Raw genomic sequence first — 18,973 nt, 5'->3', positions numbered from 1 at the left:
GTGTTACATTTGGTTCAAATAGAAACAACTGGAGTAATTGCTTTTGGCATTCCTCAAGCCTCCCCTACTGGCACTGTGAAACAGATCCTCATTAAATTTTGGCAGGTGATTCATAAAGCAAGGTAGGAAAGTGATGGTTTGTAGCACAGACGTACATGCAGTTAAATCCTGGATGTTTAAGCATTCAAAACTGTTGCGTAACAGCAAAATTGAGAAGGTGTGATGGAAACTGTAAAATGGTCCTGTCTCGTAACACACTGGGCTCATGTTTCTTTATGCACTTTCCTAACCATTTTCTAGATTTACGGGGTGACAGAACTCACAACGATAAGTGTGATATCATAAAATTCACAAAAGTACTCCCACGTAATTATAGTAAAAAAAAAAAAAAAGAAAGAAAAAAAATCTTGGTACTGATTAGTGTATAATACATCTGTGATTCCATTGGCTTGATTTACATAGGATTGTGTCTCTATAGGATAACATGGACCCTCTGATGGGCGGAACTACATTGGGATCCTGTAGTAATCAGCACAATAACTTTAGTTAACTTTAATTGTGGATGTGATGACGATTGACATGGCTCACTATGTCTCTTTAAGTTGGTATGACCTTTTTTAAATGTGTTTACAGCTTGTGTATAGGTAAAATAATACAAATTTAAATGTAAAGGTCTTATGTCTGGAGTTTGGCTAAGGCTGTTCCTCGTTTGATCGAAGCTGAAGCTATGTGTATCAGTATCATGTGGCTGCTGGTTGACCGGTATTAGTATTACCAAATTATGTTTTATGTTCTTTTTTTAGCCTTGTATGTGTGAGGCATTTTGGCTGAGAGACCACCATAAACAGCTTTGAGACAACTTTTTTGTCATTTTTTTTCCCATTTGTAAAAAAATATTTTTGAATGAGAGCAGATGTAAATCAAAGGAATATCATCATTACAACTCATTAAATGCTTGTGAGGGAAACTGTGGCTCCATTCAGTCAAATAGAAGAAAAAAAAAAAAAACAGAATAGAGGGAGAAATCAAAATAATGGAATGATAGTGCCTTTTAGTTTCAGCACAATGAGGGGAAATAACACACTACTTTTTTTTTTGCAAAACTTTCTGGAAAAAAATGTTTCAGATGTGCTGTTTTGAAAAAAAAAAGGGATATGAAAAAATGTGCAGTTTTCACTCTAACGCTAAATTGGCCTAGTAACACAAAAAGGACGAGATATCATCTGAAAATATCGCCACCTTCTTCAGGATGATCATTTGTGTGTGGTTTTGTTCAAGGGGAGACAAAATGGGCGTCAACATCAACCTGTTTCTCATTTATGTCCTCTGAATGATGATATGTAAAGCATTCCATGCATTTTTGGAGCGGTCCAAACGTTTGGAAGGGGGGGAAACAAAACAAAACAAAACAAAAAAATTGGAGAAAGGTAATGGCTTGAGACAAATCACAGTATACTGGAAATAGGTGCTTATGAGCTTTTGTTATGCAGGAGAAGATGCATGTTCAGACACATTTGGGGATATGAATACAGTGGCTGTGTATAATTTTACCCTCATATGAAAGCCAACAGCACATTGATAATTACCAGAGTGGGGAAAAACCAAAGTGGGAGAAAGGGGAGCAACGGGGTTATGCTAATGAGGATCAACACAAATCCAACGTATGAATAGAAAAAAAATTCAGAACAAGGCACAGAATTTTCTGCAAATGGTCGAACTAAACAGAATTTGTACCAGCAGTTAGGGAGGTGTCAAATGGTGAAGCTCTCTACAGTGATTTCTGGCAACGTTTGGCACACCCCCCCACCCCACCCACCCCCTATCCCCATCCCCTTCCCATCCCACCGTGACCCCACCCCCTACTCAGTTTACCAAAAAAACACCAAACTCTCCCTCGTCTCGTCAATCTTTTTGTCTTTTTTTTTTTGTTGTTTTTTTTTAAATACACAGAACATTCCATCTACAGCTGCGGACTAGACTAAACAACAGCTCACAACCAGGCCTTCCTTTAAAAGCCCACTTCTCTTCTACCCCCTTGTCCTTTCTACTCTTGCCGAAAATAATCCCTAACCATCTCAAATCCCTTAATCCCACCCCGTCCCCCAGCCCCAGCCCCCGAAAAACAGCTCGGCGTCCCAAAGAGGACACTAGTGTGAGGGGTCCTGTTTTGATTAGATGTAGTACTCTTTCTTTTCGTCCGAGTTGGTGTGGCCGCCCTCTGCATTGATGATGGCTGTGTCTGCGTCTGCCGCGTCATCCGCCCCTTTAGCTTCATGCGTGAAGTAGGTACCTGCGGGTGAAGGACAATGTCACAGGGCGCACCGCGCTCAGACGATGAGAGGATTAAAATGTGCCCCTGCGTCCCGCGGCGTCTAATTATGTAAATTCATCACCATGTGGCCATTTATACAAATCTAACAGGAGCAGGCTGTAATATTCAAACTCTACATCATTTTCCTTGTTTGTCATTCAAGATCGGCACATGAAAAATCAATTCTTTGAAACGACCGTGAGTGTGGAGTAGAAAAAATATGTTACTCGTGTCCCAACTGTCGAATAAAGGAGGGCGATGACAAATCTGAAAAGACTGAACTAGAGTCCTGCACTGGGTATCTGAGGTGTAACCCGCAAAAAATGCGTGCAGTCAGTGGGGAAAAAAAAAAAAAAAAAAAAAGATTTACAGTTATATGCATGAGTAAAAATTAATAATTTATGGGCGGGTCGCAGGGGAAACATAATAGATAAAGCACACAAATATGAGCAAAGCCAATATAAAAAGCAACAAGTCAACAAGTAATTTTCCTTTTTGAATTGGAAAATAGATCTGACAGAAGGCGTCTGCAGGAAAATTCTGCATATTAGCTTTACACCAGGAAGAAATTACCTGTACTTTCACCAATAATTATAATAACACGGAAAAAAAAAAAAAAAAAAAAAAAAAAACAGATATCATGGCTTGATGCTTTTGATACTGACATCAAGGTTATTACAAAACTAAAACTGGGTGTCAAACAACATTTTGGTAAGCTGAAATAAAAATAAAAATTAGACTTTAGAAAAAAACTAAAAACAAAAACTAATCACAATCATTTTGTGTAGTTATTGAACAAACTAAAATAAATTAAAACTATAGAGAAAATGTGTTTTAGTTTTGCTGTTTGTCGGTTCGGTCAGATGTGTGAGCACAGCCAGCATGAGGAGGCGCTGGTGCTGATGTTTATTGAGACTGGGGACCAAATACTCCCATATTAGAATAAAAAACTAACTCAAACTAATGAAAAACCAACTAAAACTAAACATTTTGAAACAATAAAAACTAAACTGAAATGAGGAAACCCACTCTAGAAAGTAAATGGAGACTAAACTGAACTGAAAACAAAAATAAAAATAAAAACTAATGAAAAATACAAAACTCTAATAACTCTGATTGGCATAATCCATTTTGTTGCCATTGGTTCATATGCTAAAAGTGTTATTTTGGGAGCTGTTTTACTATGGAAGTGAATAGAGTGATATAAACACAGTGTTGTGGATTAGCAGCCCAGGGGAGCGCAGAGCCACTAATGAAGATATTTCATCATCATGTGGACTCGCATCACACCCAGGGAGCTACACAACCCAGCCCATCTGGACCAATCAGGTCTATGGAGTCTCAATTATTGAAGATGGGACGCTCTCCTGTGCTGCTCCTTTGTGATTTAGGCTGATAAAAGGTGTAATTTTACATAGAAAATCTTGCCTATCTTTAGTAAGTAATAAATTAAATTATGAGTACTTATTGGTGGCATTGTGGATGTGTTTTCAGGTCGCCTACCTTTGTGTCTTGCAAAGTAGCGCCCCAAGACGATGAGTAGACAAAGCATGGCGAAGACGACGACGGCCACCACTCCTCCGATCACTGCGTGGTCGACCGTTCGTGGCGCCCCCTCTCCAGCTCTTGAATCTGAATGCACAGGACAAACATGTTTACTGCAGGGAGACGACCGCTTACAGCCAAACTGAACTCTGGTGGAGAGTCGGGTCGCGTCGTCACCAGAAAGTGACGCGAGTCCACATGGTGATGAAATACCCTTGTATTTCTCTCTCTCCATTCACTTCAATAGCAAAACAGCTCCTAAAATAACACTTTTAATGCGTGAACGAAGGTGAACAAAGCGGATTCTGCCAATCTAAAAAACGACCAATCCTGGTACCCATTTTTTTCATGTCATTACTCAATCAGGGTGTTTCTTCTTGGTGCAAGGTTACTATGTGGACGTTTTCTGCAGACACTACCTGGCGGCTCTACTTATCAGTGCATACAGGATAATAACAAGAAAAGAGCTGTTTAATTTCCTTAAAAAAATGGGTACCGGGACTTGTTGCGCTTTGTTGATGTTCTAGAGGTGTTATCTGAGGAGCTGTTCTGCCACGGTATGGAAGTGAATGGAGAAATAGAAATCCAGTGTTGTGGATGAGCTGCCCAGGGGAGCACAGAGCAGCTCATGAGGAGATTTCACCACCATGTGGACTCTGAATCACATCCAGTTCGCTATTCAACCCGACACTCTAATCATTTTGGTACACACTGCAATTCAAACTCAACACTGAACTTTGTGAATAGTGATCAGGCCAGCAGCAACCACTCTTTGAAAAAGAAGCGATATGATAAAGACGTGGAGTTTCTTTTTTTTTTTTTTCTCAGGGCAAATTTTGGAGTCATTCACACGAGCTAGAGTGTGTAAGGACAGGCCCCAACATTGCTGCTTTAATCAAACTGGAGCATGTTGTTGCCATGCACAGAAGTGAGAAAACAGATTTTTGACCTTGTGGTTCATTTAGTTGCTTGCTGCCAGGGCCTTCACCCATCCAACACCAGCCAAAAAGCTGACCGGCACATGCCCGTCTGCACAGCTGCACTGAATCAAGACTACAAAGCTTCATTCTTTTTGCTGGTTGAACTCAAAAGAGCTGGCCTCCATGAAAGAGACAAACCTCTGTAGCTGAAAAGGAATAAAATCATTCTTGCAGGTTACAGATAATTAACACATGATGCACGTAATGGACAATTTTATTAAATGACATATTGGTATTACAAGCTATGTGATCCATGCTCCAGTTTACCAACAATGATGAAAGAGGAGTTACTGACCAAAAGTTAAAAAAATAAAAAATAAAAAATAAAAAATGACTCATGAATGTGAATGATTTCAACTCAAAGAGCAAGCGCTGAATAAAATTTTTTAGTCCAACAGTCTTCTGCTGCACGACACACACTTTGCCCAGTGAGACTCAAGTGTGTGTATATATGCCAGGCGATATTAAGAGAGCTTTATCCCTCCTTGGGGCTAAAGAACACGACAAGCCCCCGAGGCTCCTGACTATAATGATATGTGAAAGCTATTGATCAAGTGTAGGGATCCATGACAACCCAAAGTTAATGGCCGTTTGTGGACTTGATTGGCTCTTCACAGCACAAAGGAGGAGCAAATTTTATCATCAATAGCTCACACTATGCTAGGGAAATGAGCTGGAGCTGCAGTCATGTAGAGAGGGGGGGATTAAGAGAGCAAAATGTGGAATTGAGAAGTGGCCCAAATTTCACTCTGTACTGACACAGCATTTTTTCTTTTTTTTTTTTTTGACTTGCTAATACAAAGTAATTGACCGGTGCAGCGCCCATTCAACATGCGCCTGTTCAGAATGGCTGACCGCCGTTCAGGTCCTCAGCAATACACCCATCAAGTGTGAAGTTAGTAGTGACAGTTGAAGAAATCAAAGCATAGTCAGAGTGTGTGTGTACATTCAAAACTGCACCAACTTGGGTCCCCAGCAATACACGTGCCAAGTCTGAAGTTAACTGCCCTTACAGAAAGAAAATATATTTACCAATACATTAAAATAAAATATATGGTAGTATATTGGAATATATTACATTTAATATATGGAATTACAATATACTGAAATATATTTTATATTTGAAAATGTCTTAGCAATACATGGAATAATACATTGGTTAAACATATACTGATGCAATATATTTATATATTGCATCAATATATTGTAATGTATTTCTATATATGGAATAATCCATAAGTAATTGCACATTTCAGATATTGCAATATATTTCAGATGAATATATATGTGTGTTTGTATCCCGTAATATATGTCATTTTGTATTCATAAATATCCTCCATAATGTATTTAGATTTATATGTGATGAATACTGGGTACATATATTTAAACATACATGATCCATGCCTTTCCAATTATACGGGAACATGTATTGGAAATATATGTACAGATATATGCCATGCATGGTCCATGCATGTGTTATGGTTGTTCATTGGAAAATATGCAATGTTAAAAAAAATCCCAATATATTTTTGTATATGTTGCGATATATATACATATATGGTATGTGCATTTATTGCAGTATATCTGAACATATAAAGACAAACTATTACATGTAAAAATATAGTACCGTTTTTGGTCTTGATTGCAATATATATATTTTTTATATCTATCAGTATATAGACATGGCCTATGCATATATTTCAATATATTGGAAAATATAAAGACTAGTTCCTCCATATGGAAATGTATTATCTAATAGATCACATGGTATTTTCCAATATACTGCAATATATGTTTGTTTCGTAAGGGTGGAGCTGCCAATTGTGAAGTTTATCGGACCGACAACTATAGAGGAAATCGAAGCACAGTCAGACAGTGTGTGTGTGTGTGTGTGTGTGTGTGGACACAGTCAGAACTGCACTTCCAATGCACATGCCAAGTTTGAAGTTGATCGGATGAGCGGTTGCCGAGATAATTGAACCACACACACAGACAAAGATTCCTCCATTTAGAGGCCACTCACACTGGCAAGTTTGATCCGCGCCCAAGCACGATTGCCCTTAAAATCCGGATTCTTTGACCAGTGTGATCGCTCCGTATCGTGCTTGAATACAGTACACTTCCCCCGCTCTGGCACGGTTGGAGGAGGTGTGCTTCAGCGCGGTACGGGCGCATACATGAGCACATGCACGGTCACGCACGCAGTGCGCGGACGTAAATCATGCAACTTTCCTCCTGCCTCTGCAAAATTGTTTAATGTGCGCAGCGCGATTACCGGCGAATGGCCGCGTTGCGCAATCAATAATCAACCATGTTGTCTGTGTCGCTGTCCGTTGTGCTGCTGCAACCGCGTATAAACAAAAGTCGGTTTATAATGAAAGTACAGCAGTCTGTGTGCGGAGATCCGGCAGACCTGGTGCTGGCCGGCACCGCGTCGGCACCGGCCGTCACTGGCCGCGGCACCGCGCGGTGTGCGGCCACCCGGTCACCCGGTCTGCCGGATCTGTCAGGTGCCGCTCCGGCTGTCAGTTGGACCTTTCTGAAGAAGGAGGAAGTTACCTCCGAAACTGTCAAGGTAAATAAACATCCCATGTCTGATTAAAAGGACCAAAAACGTTTTTTAATTAAAAGGAAGACATGATGAATGTATTTGAACTATACTGATTTATAATGACGTCGGGCCATGCCTGTTGTCGTATTTCAACGTGATGACGTGCACAGCGGGGGCAATCGTGCTTGGGCGCGTTTGGGAAAAAGGTAATGTGAGTGCAGGCCAGCCGGGGACTGGGGAGGGGGGGATTTTGGCTTTAGCACGATACGGACTCAAACTTGCCAATGTGAGTGGGCCCTTAGTTAGATCGTGTGTAGAAATTCCTGGTTTGCTTTGCTGGCTTTCCACAAGCAGCCCTCACACCATCACATCACATCAAGTACATTTTTGTAGCTCTAGCTTTTCAAGACACTAGGGATGCCCGATGTCGCTTTCTCAACTCCAGTGCCAATCTGATAGTGAACCTTGTTCGTTTATACAGTTGCAAAGGTTTCTTACAAAGAACAACTTGTCTTTTGCAAAAATTAACAATTTCTTTTACTTGGGAGCAATTTTTTGGGCATGTACATGAAAGAAGATAAAGTTTTGTTATTTTAAGTTGTTTTTATTATTATTGATATTTTGTCCTTGCTCAGTGCAAAAGACATCTTGAATGGTCTAAAAATGTTGCAGGGGAAGGGATGGGAGCAATAAATCAGACGCAGCCTTCCAAGCATCAGTCTGTGTGTTTAGGAAGTAGATGATTTCATCTTCTCTTGCCTCAGCCCAGCCACAGGCCAATGAAGTCACATCGCTGGTTTGGGTCAGATTACTTTGGTTTTTTAAATTTTTTTTTTTTATCAGAGACGACTGCCTGCTGAGATTCGACAGCACTCGAAGGTGGACAGTCAGCTGAAGTTAACATCAGCCAGCGTGAGCGTTAGCACACCGAGCATCTGAACAGAAAAGTGCTGGAAAGGCAGTGGTGTTCCCTCCAGCTCGGATTAAAATCCCATAGTCCTGTGCTGACATGTGCGCCTCTGTTCTGCGTATTGTGAACTGTTAGCTGACTCTTATTATATTATATTTCCAGATCGGATGGGATGTTTATGGCTTGGTGATGCTGACATTTATAGCTCGGTGTCTAGCATTTTTGGTCGATATCGGATGAATTCCAATACTTAGAGCTGGAACGGTGCATCCCTACAAGGCACCACTACACCGTGCAGCTCAGCCTTACTTCCTGGCTAATGTTTACAGGTGTAGCTCCTCTAAAGACATAGTTTGCAGAGAACGGGGATTGCCATGGGAAGTGAGGTGAGGAAACTGAACAACGGCCAGCTCTTTGCAGTCTGTTCACGTGGACTAGTCCATCAGCCTCTGTGGCCCATCAGCCGTACTTACACACTAACATCCCCCACACTCCTCTCCAGCCTAAACCTGCACTCAAAGGATTTCCTAGATGAGCTCCAGGAAACAAAAACAGCAGGCCGCAATTTATTAGCGGATAACAAAGAGAGAGCGAGAGCAACATCATGGACAACATCAGCCACCCACACCGCTACTCTCCTTGCATTACTCAACCTGGAGGAACGAGGGAGGGAGGACGAGGGCGGTGCAGTGCTAGCTGCCAAACTCAACAAAACATTACTTGATAGATCTAATAGGTTATTTTGACTTCAGATTTTCTTTTTTAGTGCTGGGCAGATTCAATTAAAGTGAGCAGAAATCCTTCTGACATCTAATTCGCTCTTGTCAGGCAGGTAAAGCTGTGCTTTAACACACTTTCCTATTACGATGTTAATGTGCTACGCCCGTCCACTGCGGCGGGGCGGGGGTGGACAGGGCGGGAGGGGGGATGTCAGGGACAGTGGGGGGGATAGTGGTCGGTGGTGGGTTGTGTGAGCGGCCTGAAAATATCAGGGAATTTTTCTCAGCTCTGGATCAAAACTTGCCCCCTCTTTTGTTTGCCTCTCTCCTGTGTATGGAATGAGTTGGAACAGGGAAAGAGATGAAATAAAGGGTTTTAAAAGAAGAAGAGAGTACGAACACAAGCACCTGTGAGATCTTGTGTGTAAATCTGACATTTTAATCTGACAGGGTTCACTGTCCTCTGGTTTTCAAAGTGCGGTTTTTAAGGGTCTTCTCAGCAAAATGAGGAAAAGTTCAGTTTGACCATTACTACAGTACACAAAAAATATATGAGCAACTATTTTAACATGATATTTTAATCTCACCACTTTCAATGTATTTATCAGTTTTGTTTTGTTTTATTTTATTTATTTATTTATTTTTGCTAATTTTCTAGTCACCGTTCTCATGATTTTGACTGAAATCAAGTGAATTTGCTCAGGTTTAAAAGGGCAAAATAATTTAACACAAATCCAAAAAATATCAGGGTCCCTAGGACAGAATATTTTCGAGTGGGGGTCCGTGGCTCAATGAAAGTCAAGTTGGATGTCCAGAGCATGATAAAGTATGAAAACCCCTGCGCTAGAGGAAGGGGGTCACAAGGTCATTCTTTGGGAAGCATGAATTCATTCATTTTGTTTAATCCGCTAAGATTTAACAAAATGAATGTATATCCACTGGGGTTTTCCAAGCAGCTTGTTAGTACCACAGAGTGCAAACACAAACTACGACTAATCTTTTGTATAACACCTTAAATTAAATGATATTTCTGATAAAAGGTTTCTATTTTCTAGTATTATGTGTCAAGAAGCATTTGCAAAAAAGTCAAAATTTCTCAATATTTGCCACGTCCACATCAATTATAGCCTGCACTCTGTCTGGCAGCAGCTGTACAGGTTTTTGCAGAGTCTAAGAGTCCACATCATTCCAGCAGTCTTTCAGTTTATCGAGCGCGTCTTGAGATGTTACGGGATGTTTTCCCTTTTCAGACGTTCCCGGCGGCGTCGAGGTCTGGCTTCGGTGGAAGGAAAGTCAGGCAAGTCAGCGCTCCTTGCTTTTTCTGGCAAAAGCTTCGATGGTTTAGGGTCATTGTCCTGCTGGAAAATGAATCCTCCTCCACACAACGTTGAGCCAGAGGGGACAACAGAGTGGTGCAAGTTATGGAGTAGCTGAACCTGCCCGACTCCAGAACAGACCAGACATCCCCACACCTGAGTATTTTCACCATTTTCATGCTTTGTTGCGTTAACCTCTCCTGCAGCACTCGGAATAGCTCCTAAGCATCCTCGAAAACATTTTCACACTGAACTGCTTTACTAAAGTCCTGGAAAATATTTGTCAATGCAAGTTCTTTTTCAACTCTAAAGCAACACAACAGGAGTGATAATACAATGTAACAATATAAATGTAAGTATTAGTCGCTAAAAGACCAAAACAATTCACACTTTGTAGCAGCAGCATGATTTGAATGAAATATACTGTACGGTGTGACATAATTTGAGAAAGCCGTGAGCCCAGATCAGACTACAGGGTTTTTAAAATCCTAACTGGTTTTTAAATCAAGTTGCATCACACACATTGGGAGACTCCTCACAGATGCTCGTCTCTCTCTCAAACATGCACACACTGCAAGATTGGAAAATAATGGCGCATCACACACTCCAGGATATTATTAAGATTATTGCACCAGAGAGAGCAATACACCACTGCACTAATTCATTCACACTCTCTCTCTCTCTCTCTCTCTCTCTCTCTCTCTCTCTGTGGGTTCAAAACAGAGACAGCTTCTCCTCAGCTCTTCTCTCCGTCCGTACGGTTATGATATATCTGGAAAGACAGGTCATAAAGGCGGTCGTGTTCGTGCCACATATCGACGAGCCTGTCCTGTGCACCAGCCTGTGCACCAGCTTGTGGTCCTGCTTGGAAAGTGGTGATGTAATCATCCAGATTGTAAACGCTAAATATCAAACATGTCTGCAAATGATCAGGGTGGCCCCGGCGAGTCAGGGAGTTTAAGACTGGATTTGTAACTCCCTAACATTACTGGATAATCTGGGCCTAACATCAGTAACGAACAGGGTCCCAGACCAGGGGCCCGAAGTATAAATACTGCATGCACACAGAAATATGCAGATGCTATCTCCTACACATAAATCAGTATGTGTGGTAAGAATGTGTGTACGCAGAGTTATTTTTTTTTTTTTTGGCTGCAGACTGGTAGAAAATAACATGAAATTTATGACACATTATAGTAACTTTATCACTTCAATATACTAAGTGTCCTTTAATATCCAATTTCATTTTGTGTGTATGATGTTGTACAACCCCATTTACTTTTTTAAATATTATATTTCTGAGCAAGAATATGTGTGTTGCACTGTGTCATATAACACAGATGGACTGATGGGTGGATTTATTTAGAGGCACATTTGTGATCAGTTAATATTCATTATGATGAGCTATAAACAGGCTGAGCTGTGTGGAATAACAGTGATGGCGGCTTTAGCTGTTTAACGACCTCACTGTCCTTTTAGTCTCCATGTCTAAAAAAATGAACGAGCAGCAACAGGAGTTTATATGCAAATGAGCTAATTAGGGGTGTGTCAGCCTCCATTTATGGCTGATTATGGGAGCATGCATGAGGCTTGTGCATGTGCCAACAATTACACAAAGGCTGAGATTTATAAAACTAAAAAAAATCCTGGCTTTGTGCATACACACAGTTTTAATCATGGATCGATACATAGTTTTATACATCTGGCCCCAGATTTCTCCCCCGATTGTCAGAAGGGTTGAATCTGTGTTAAATCAGCCAGGAGCTCCTGCAGTCTGAGCCCAGCCTCACCAAATGGTGGTGAACTACCATTTCTCAAAGATCTATGTTATTCAGTTCCATGTTCTTCATTGGATTTTGATAAATAGTAAAAATGAACAGTCCTCAGTGTTGGACTCGGGCTGTAGGTTACCTAGATTTACCTGTGTGGTGTATTTTTATCACAGCTGATGGAGCAGTGGCAGCCCTGCTTTTGCTGACATCCACCTTTCCTGCCCTCACTCAAATGCAGCAAACACACAGGACCTCCTTTTGAATGGATCTAAATTAAAACTGAAAGTAAATACATGTATATATCATCGCGTACGCTCCAATGAACAGGGTCAAAACAAAACAACAGCATTTTGCAAAAATGTGCAAGATCTGTCACAGCATAAAAGTGGTGTGCTGGATCTGTGTCAGTGTCCCACACGGTGATCCGACACCAGCGGGCCCATCTCACACCATGCAGCACCAAAAAACCCTCCTGCTGGAAATGTTGATTGAACAATGTCACTGTCACTGCGTAGCCCTCAGTCTGAAACACTGACTCTGATGAGGGAAAGTGCATGGAGGTTCTGCCCAAGCAAGGAGCCGCTCCACTGTTGGATTTCATAATAACATATATACGTTTCAGTGGATGACTTCATTGTGATGCTGAATGGTTTTGTTCCCAAAAAGGGCATAAAAAGGCAGCACACCACTCCAGGTGGCCGACTCGAGGATAGGACGATGCACACAGTACAGGATTCTCCGGCAAACACAAGTCGCGGGAGTTTAGACTCACTCCACTTTAACCCTTTGAAACCTGAGCAAATTCAATGATTTCTTCCCAAAACACAGGGGGCAAATTTGCAAAAAACAACCCACAAAAACAACACAAACAAACATGGTATATATATGTGTATGTATATATCTATATCTATATCTATATATCGATCGATCAATCGATAAATCAATAGATCGATAGATAGATAGATAGATAGATATGGAAATGAACTGAAAATGATCATAACAGTTGTGAAAAAAATACAAGAAAATTATAAGAGAATTTCAAAAAAAATTGTGAAAATAAATATTTTTAAAGTTTTTATAAATGACAGGAATGTTAGGAAAAACCAGTAAAAAACCATGTTTATTTTTTTTATATCATATTTTTCCAATTAAATTAAAATTACTCCAAATTCAACCGAAATTTTTAAAATAAAAAAAGCAATAATTTGAGTTTTGTTTCCAAGGGTGAAATAAAACCTTTCAATATACAAGACCGCCCATCGGCTCCTGGTTCAAAGAATTAATTCATACACAGCAAACGTGAGCTGAGACATTTACTATCTTTTCCTGCCAAAACACACTCACAGTGAAAAGAACTGCTGTCCTGTAGCGGAAAAGCTCTAGATAGGTTGTGGAAAAGCTGCGTAAAATCATTCTTTTCCCAATAACAGGAGGCACAAATTGATGCTGATGCTTTTCATTTCACCAAATTGTAATGACATGTAATTTCCAACAAACACATTTAATAATTTGTTCATACGTATGAATTTTTTACATTTATTAGCAAAAACACGGCCATTCCTGAAAATAGAAATTAGCATTGTCGGTAAAGTTTCACATTCTTTCTGGATCCAAAATCAAAAATGTTGTTGCAGCCAAAACCAATGCATTAACCTGCTTGTATGTTTGATGCTTTAATTGCTAAAAAATAAGCACGGTTTATAGAAATGAGAACAATCTGAGATATCTGTTGTTGCAAATGAACAGCTACTGGTGCATTGAAAGTTTGGCTACTTTTTGACAACTTTATCTCACTTCACAACATATTTGATGGGTTTTGGTACAAACAAGACCTCCATGTTTGGGTCCTAGCATGAAAAAGTTGGGGAGCCCCTGCTCTGAAGCAAACACAACACACACAAGTTTACCGCTGTAAGTGGCTTGCTTGAAAAGAGGAAAGTTGCTTGGGGTCTGCATTTTAAAGAGCTCTGGTTAAAGAGCTACAGTGATCGTGATTATGACAGTTGGACGTGTACTGTCCATCTCTGGAAGCACTCACTCCCAATGATACCATATAAATCTATTTGCATGTCATATCATCGAGTATCACTTATGAGCAATTACTCTGTCAGCTGGTGAAATCCATTTGCGTTATTATCCACACAGTGTGTCAAACTTAAAATTGCATGGGTCATTGTTTTGGCAATCAAGGGAGTGCATATTCAGGGCGATTTTCTTAATTGCTTTTCCTTAAATGCTGCTTCTGTAGTGGCTAAAACTCCCCTACCTTCCATATTAAACTGGGCAGTGAAAAGTTCCATGTTTCCTTCAACTCTTATTTCCAGGTATGAAGTTCTATGAAAAAAAATGAGTAAAAACAAAGTATACTGAAAGCAGGTGATGCCCCATGGGAGTGGATCCTATGATAATCAAAAGATTGACGTCCCATCGTGCCAAGGGTAATCTCTAAAAACATTGCAAAGACCCAGTTGCCCATTAACTAAGCTGTCATTTTGAAGAAGAGATCTTAGTGACTCTGAAAGAGAGCTGATTGTTGAGATAAATTTGGCAGGTGCTTCCATGATGGAGAGTCCTCCACATAAGGCCGGAGCAGAGGTTCAAAGAGAGATATTACAGTTGGCTTGCGGTGGACAAATCCATCATTACACCAAAAATGTGCTCTTATGAGTAAGGTGGTGCAAAGAACACAGGCGGTGCTCTACTGAGCTGTAAAAGCGATATAAGGGGTATCCTGATGGCTTAGTGTGCTGGGACTCATGGCTTGGAAATACAATGTCCCGGGGTTTGAAACTGGCTCAAGACCTCTGCAGCCTTTCATCCCACTCTCTCTACCGGTCTCTACCAATTCACCCTGTATCTGTCTCTACTTTGAATCATCTAATAAATGCAAAATGTAAGGGGTTTGGCAGTTTAGTTGTAGTGTTGGGTTTGTTTTCCTTAGGCCAAAGCCTCGCTGTATGTGATGAATTTGTTTATTGCTTCGTCATGTCCCCTTCTGGGCATTTTGCATAGAGGTAGCCTATCAAATCCAATTTATTCAAAGAGTTTAGATAGTTTAAATCACCAGGACAAGGTGTTGGATAAATATGCTTCATTAAATCAAAATCCACTGAGACAGACTTATTGCTAATGAATGCTGAATTTACAGGTAGAGCCATCTCAGCAGCCAGAGTACCAACATTATTTCTCCTGTTGGTGTCAGGATAGGCAGGAAGAGAAGGAAATTCTGAGTGCTATAATCAGTCAGTCCGCAAAAAACAATGCTCCGTGGTATCGAGAAGGAAGGAGCAACTTTGGTAAGCACTGCACAAACAATGTCATCTTCTTGGGCCAGACGGCTTGGTTCTTGCATGGCAAACACTGCATACACTTTCACAAAGTTAACTGAATTAAATTTCTGTCCAAGCCATTTTACACGCATCGCAGGCTCGGTTTGCACTGCAAGGTATCCCCGGCACTTGTTGTGCTGCTTACTTCTCCCAGAAAATGCGTGAAGGCAAAACTAGTCACATGATGGATTGCATTTGGTGGTGCTTCACCGCCGGGGCACGGTTACCGTCAATAAGTAGAAAGCCCTTCAGGGTTCATGCTGTGGTGAAGCGTTTCTATCCTGACAAGAGTGGAATCTCTCAAGACAAGGCATCCATCCGCAGGGCAAGAGTAACTGAATGGTTTCCACCAGACTGAAAATGATAAACACCACGGCAACCATGGTCACAGGATCATGATGATGATGATTACCTCTGCCAACGGAGCTAGACAGGGGCTATGTTTTCACCCTGTTCCATTTATATTTGTTAGTTAGCAGGATACAGCTTCATGAAATGGCTTTGCAAAGAAGCACTGATTGACTTAACACATCGATTGGCCAAAGTGGGGCGTGGCTTCACATAAAAACACATGTAACTTCTGAACAGATTTACGCAGTATCATTAAACTTGTTGGAAACGCTGGATGTAAGGATGTATTCACACTGATTGGTCAAAGTAGGGTGTGTCCGTGGGCATGAATATCTTTTGCTTAATATCCAACATGTGGAACTGGCATATCTTGACAATTGCAAAGTGTTGGCACTATAAGCTCTACTGGATGATTTCTGGTGAGTATTGCCTTTTCCATTATTAGCAACAGTGATATCATCAATGCTGTCATATTTATGTGGTTATCGTAGCAGTAAACAGTGACGTTATGATGTTCCATAAACCATACAGAAATCTGTTAGCAGGTTACAATATGTTTCAAACTAAGAGTGCAGTAAAATCAATTTAAACACAAGACATATCATAAAATATCCCTTGCCATAAACTTATTTACTTAAGAATCACTTAAAATAATATACAATGCTAATTTTATGTATGTACTTCAGGACTTCTTCATATTGCCTTTTTCCAGTAGTGCCACTGGTTGTTTCAATTGGTATCCTGCATATTTTGCTTTGCTTTAAAGTCTTGGCTGACTTGCTGCTGCTGAGAAGAGTGCAACCCATGCCTAAACAGCCACAGCGCAGCCAACTGCCCGCGTTGTGGTTTTACACCAGTGGGTCCTGGACTTATCTCAGCTCTCACCAGTCTATCAAGAATGTCTCCTCCGGAAGGTGCCTGACTTATGAACAATGTGTCCACGGGGTTAAATGTAGCACAACAGTTAATCAACACTGGTTAATTTAGCAGCGGGACAAATGCCAACCATAAGCGGTGCCACAGAGTGTCTCATTTTCAAAGGATGTGTTGACAGAGGCTTGATTCGAGACAGAGGAGATCTTCTAATTGGATCTTCTAATCTGCTAATTAAGCCTTAGTGATTCCACTAGTATGCCCGAGCTGCCTGTAGATAGAGGAGCAATCAGGAATACAGAAGCATTATGTGGGCGCGGTGTCATACATACACATGCTAAGAGCACACGGCTTGTCAAGTTCTGCTAGCGTGGCCAACGCAACATCTCGGTTAAAGAGTGCATGTAATTAAATTCCCAGTGAACCTATTCATTGCATCGAACCTATTTCAAAAGTTAAATCTCTGGCCTCTTGGATAGTGCACGACGTTGTGTACATACAGAGCAGTTTGGGTTGATGCAATTTGGAGTCGTTTTATGCAAGTGGGTTTATATAATCCCACTGCACAGGTAAGAACTTCTGATTCATTCAAGCCCTGACCCTAAATAACTTGGAAAAGTTTCAAGTGAGTGGCATCATCAAAACGCAGCTCAATAAATCAGTAAGAGACATCTAAAAATAGTTTCAAATGTCTCAGATAAAGTAAAACAAACATAACGAGCCATGATTAAACAATTTTTAAAAAAGTGATTGGACAAAAGTGTTGGGGCCATGGTGAAAACAGCCCTTTATCTTTGATTTACAGGCAAGAATTAACAAGAACACACTGCATGAGGTTCCCAGTTGGATAAAATGTTATGATGAAGGTGAACGATTTAAGTTTAATTTGGTCATGAGCAATAAGTTGAACTGTAACCTAGACCAGAACAGATAATGCCATGATACCAATATTTCTTTGTGCTAAAAAAGACGTTTCATAGTCGGGAAGCACGACTGACTGCGTTTTAATGATGGTGTTTTACAGTCATATACAGATGATTATTGTAAGTGAAACAGCTAAGGGAGATATTACGGTAAGATTTATGTGGCCAATCTGTGACAGACAGAGTACGGGGCTTAAATTTGGTCCATATGGGACAATCACAGGTAATTTGTTCAAGATTGTTATGAAGCACGCCTTACATATCAGAGATGGCTATACATTTTGTAGACATTTTGGGTAAATCTAAATCTTTCTTTGCAGACTCATAGGAAGTTATGCATTTGATGTTTCCAACAGGAACAGCAAGAATTTAGTAATGAGCAGGGACAGCCTGAAACGACTGAAAAGACAAAGAAAAGAGCGCCACCTACAGAAACTTCAACTGAACATGCAAGGAAAACAAAGCAACAAAGAGAAAAAGCGGAAAAAGTTGAGTCAGTCCTATTTGAGTGGTGCAGACAACTTAGTAGTGATAGCACTGTCTGTAATTAAAAAAAAAAAAAAAAAAAAAAAAACTGAACTTTGTGTTGGGATGTATATTTACCTGGGCGTAATGAGTCCACACAGTGGTGAAACACTCCTGAAAATCTCCCAAATAAGTATCACAGTTAGCACATAAAAAAATTTGGACAAAGCTGATTATGCCAATATAAAAGGCAACAAGTCCCGGTACCCTTTTTTTGAGGAACTTGAATGCCTAATTTCTTTGGTATTTTCCTATTTGAATTCAAAAGTAGATCCGGCAGGCAGCATCTGCAGGAAAATTCTACATGGCAACCATGCACCAGGAAGAAACAACCTGATAGTACTTTGACAAATACTTAGTACACCTAGTGCACATTAAAAACGTGTACTAGGGCTGGATTTTTATGCGGGCATGATCCACTTTTGGATCATTCGTTATATTATGTTATTTTGGGAGCTGTTTTGCTATGGAAGTGAGTGGAGAGATAGAAATCCAGTGTTGTGGATGAGCAGCCCAGAGGAGCACAGAGCAGCTAATGAGGAGATTTCACCACCATGTGGACCCCCAACACTCACTACCATCGCTCGGTTTTGCTTTAAAGGTTAAAGCAACCCGATATCAGGCCAAAGCGTGCAATACCCCCGCCGATCCACCAGAGGAAACAGTGTCAGTGTCGTGTTTTTGCCTCGCCTAGGCGTCACGACGAGACGTGACACTTGTCAGGTCCAGCGTAACACGTGTGCATACATGACTATGAGCTTGTTAGTTAATAGTTAGGGCTTGGGTTAGCGTTAGGTTAAGGTTAGAGTAAAGGTTAGGAAACTTTAGCCAGCGATGGTAGCTAACATTAACAAGCATTAGCAGTCCG

General features: G+C 40.7%; 1 protein-coding gene across 1 annotated transcript in view; it reads right to left on the bottom strand.

Moving 5' to 3' along the window:
• Positions 1-1,888: 1,888 nt before the first annotated feature.
• The window catches only part of cadm1a (cell adhesion molecule 1a), a 521,404-nt gene continuing 504,319 nt past the window's right edge, over positions 1,889-18,973 (bottom strand). The window contains exons 11-12 of the mRNA XM_030068792.1: positions 3,815-3,943; positions 1,889-2,290 (exon numbers count right to left, since the gene is read on the bottom strand). Of these exons, the coding sequence (XP_029924652.1) occupies positions 2,172-2,290; positions 3,815-3,943 (248 nt within the window). The 3' untranslated portion in view covers positions 1,889-2,171. The remainder of the gene's footprint in view (positions 2,291-3,814; positions 3,944-18,973) is intronic.

Source organism: Myripristis murdjan, chromosome 14, assembly GCF_902150065.1.
Source record: "Myripristis murdjan chromosome 14, fMyrMur1.1, whole genome shotgun sequence".
Taxonomy (NCBI): Eukaryota; Metazoa; Chordata; class Actinopteri; order Holocentriformes; family Holocentridae; genus Myripristis; species Myripristis murdjan.
The sequence above is the reverse complement of the archived record's forward strand: the minus strand, read 5'-3'. Positions and strand labels throughout refer to the sequence as shown.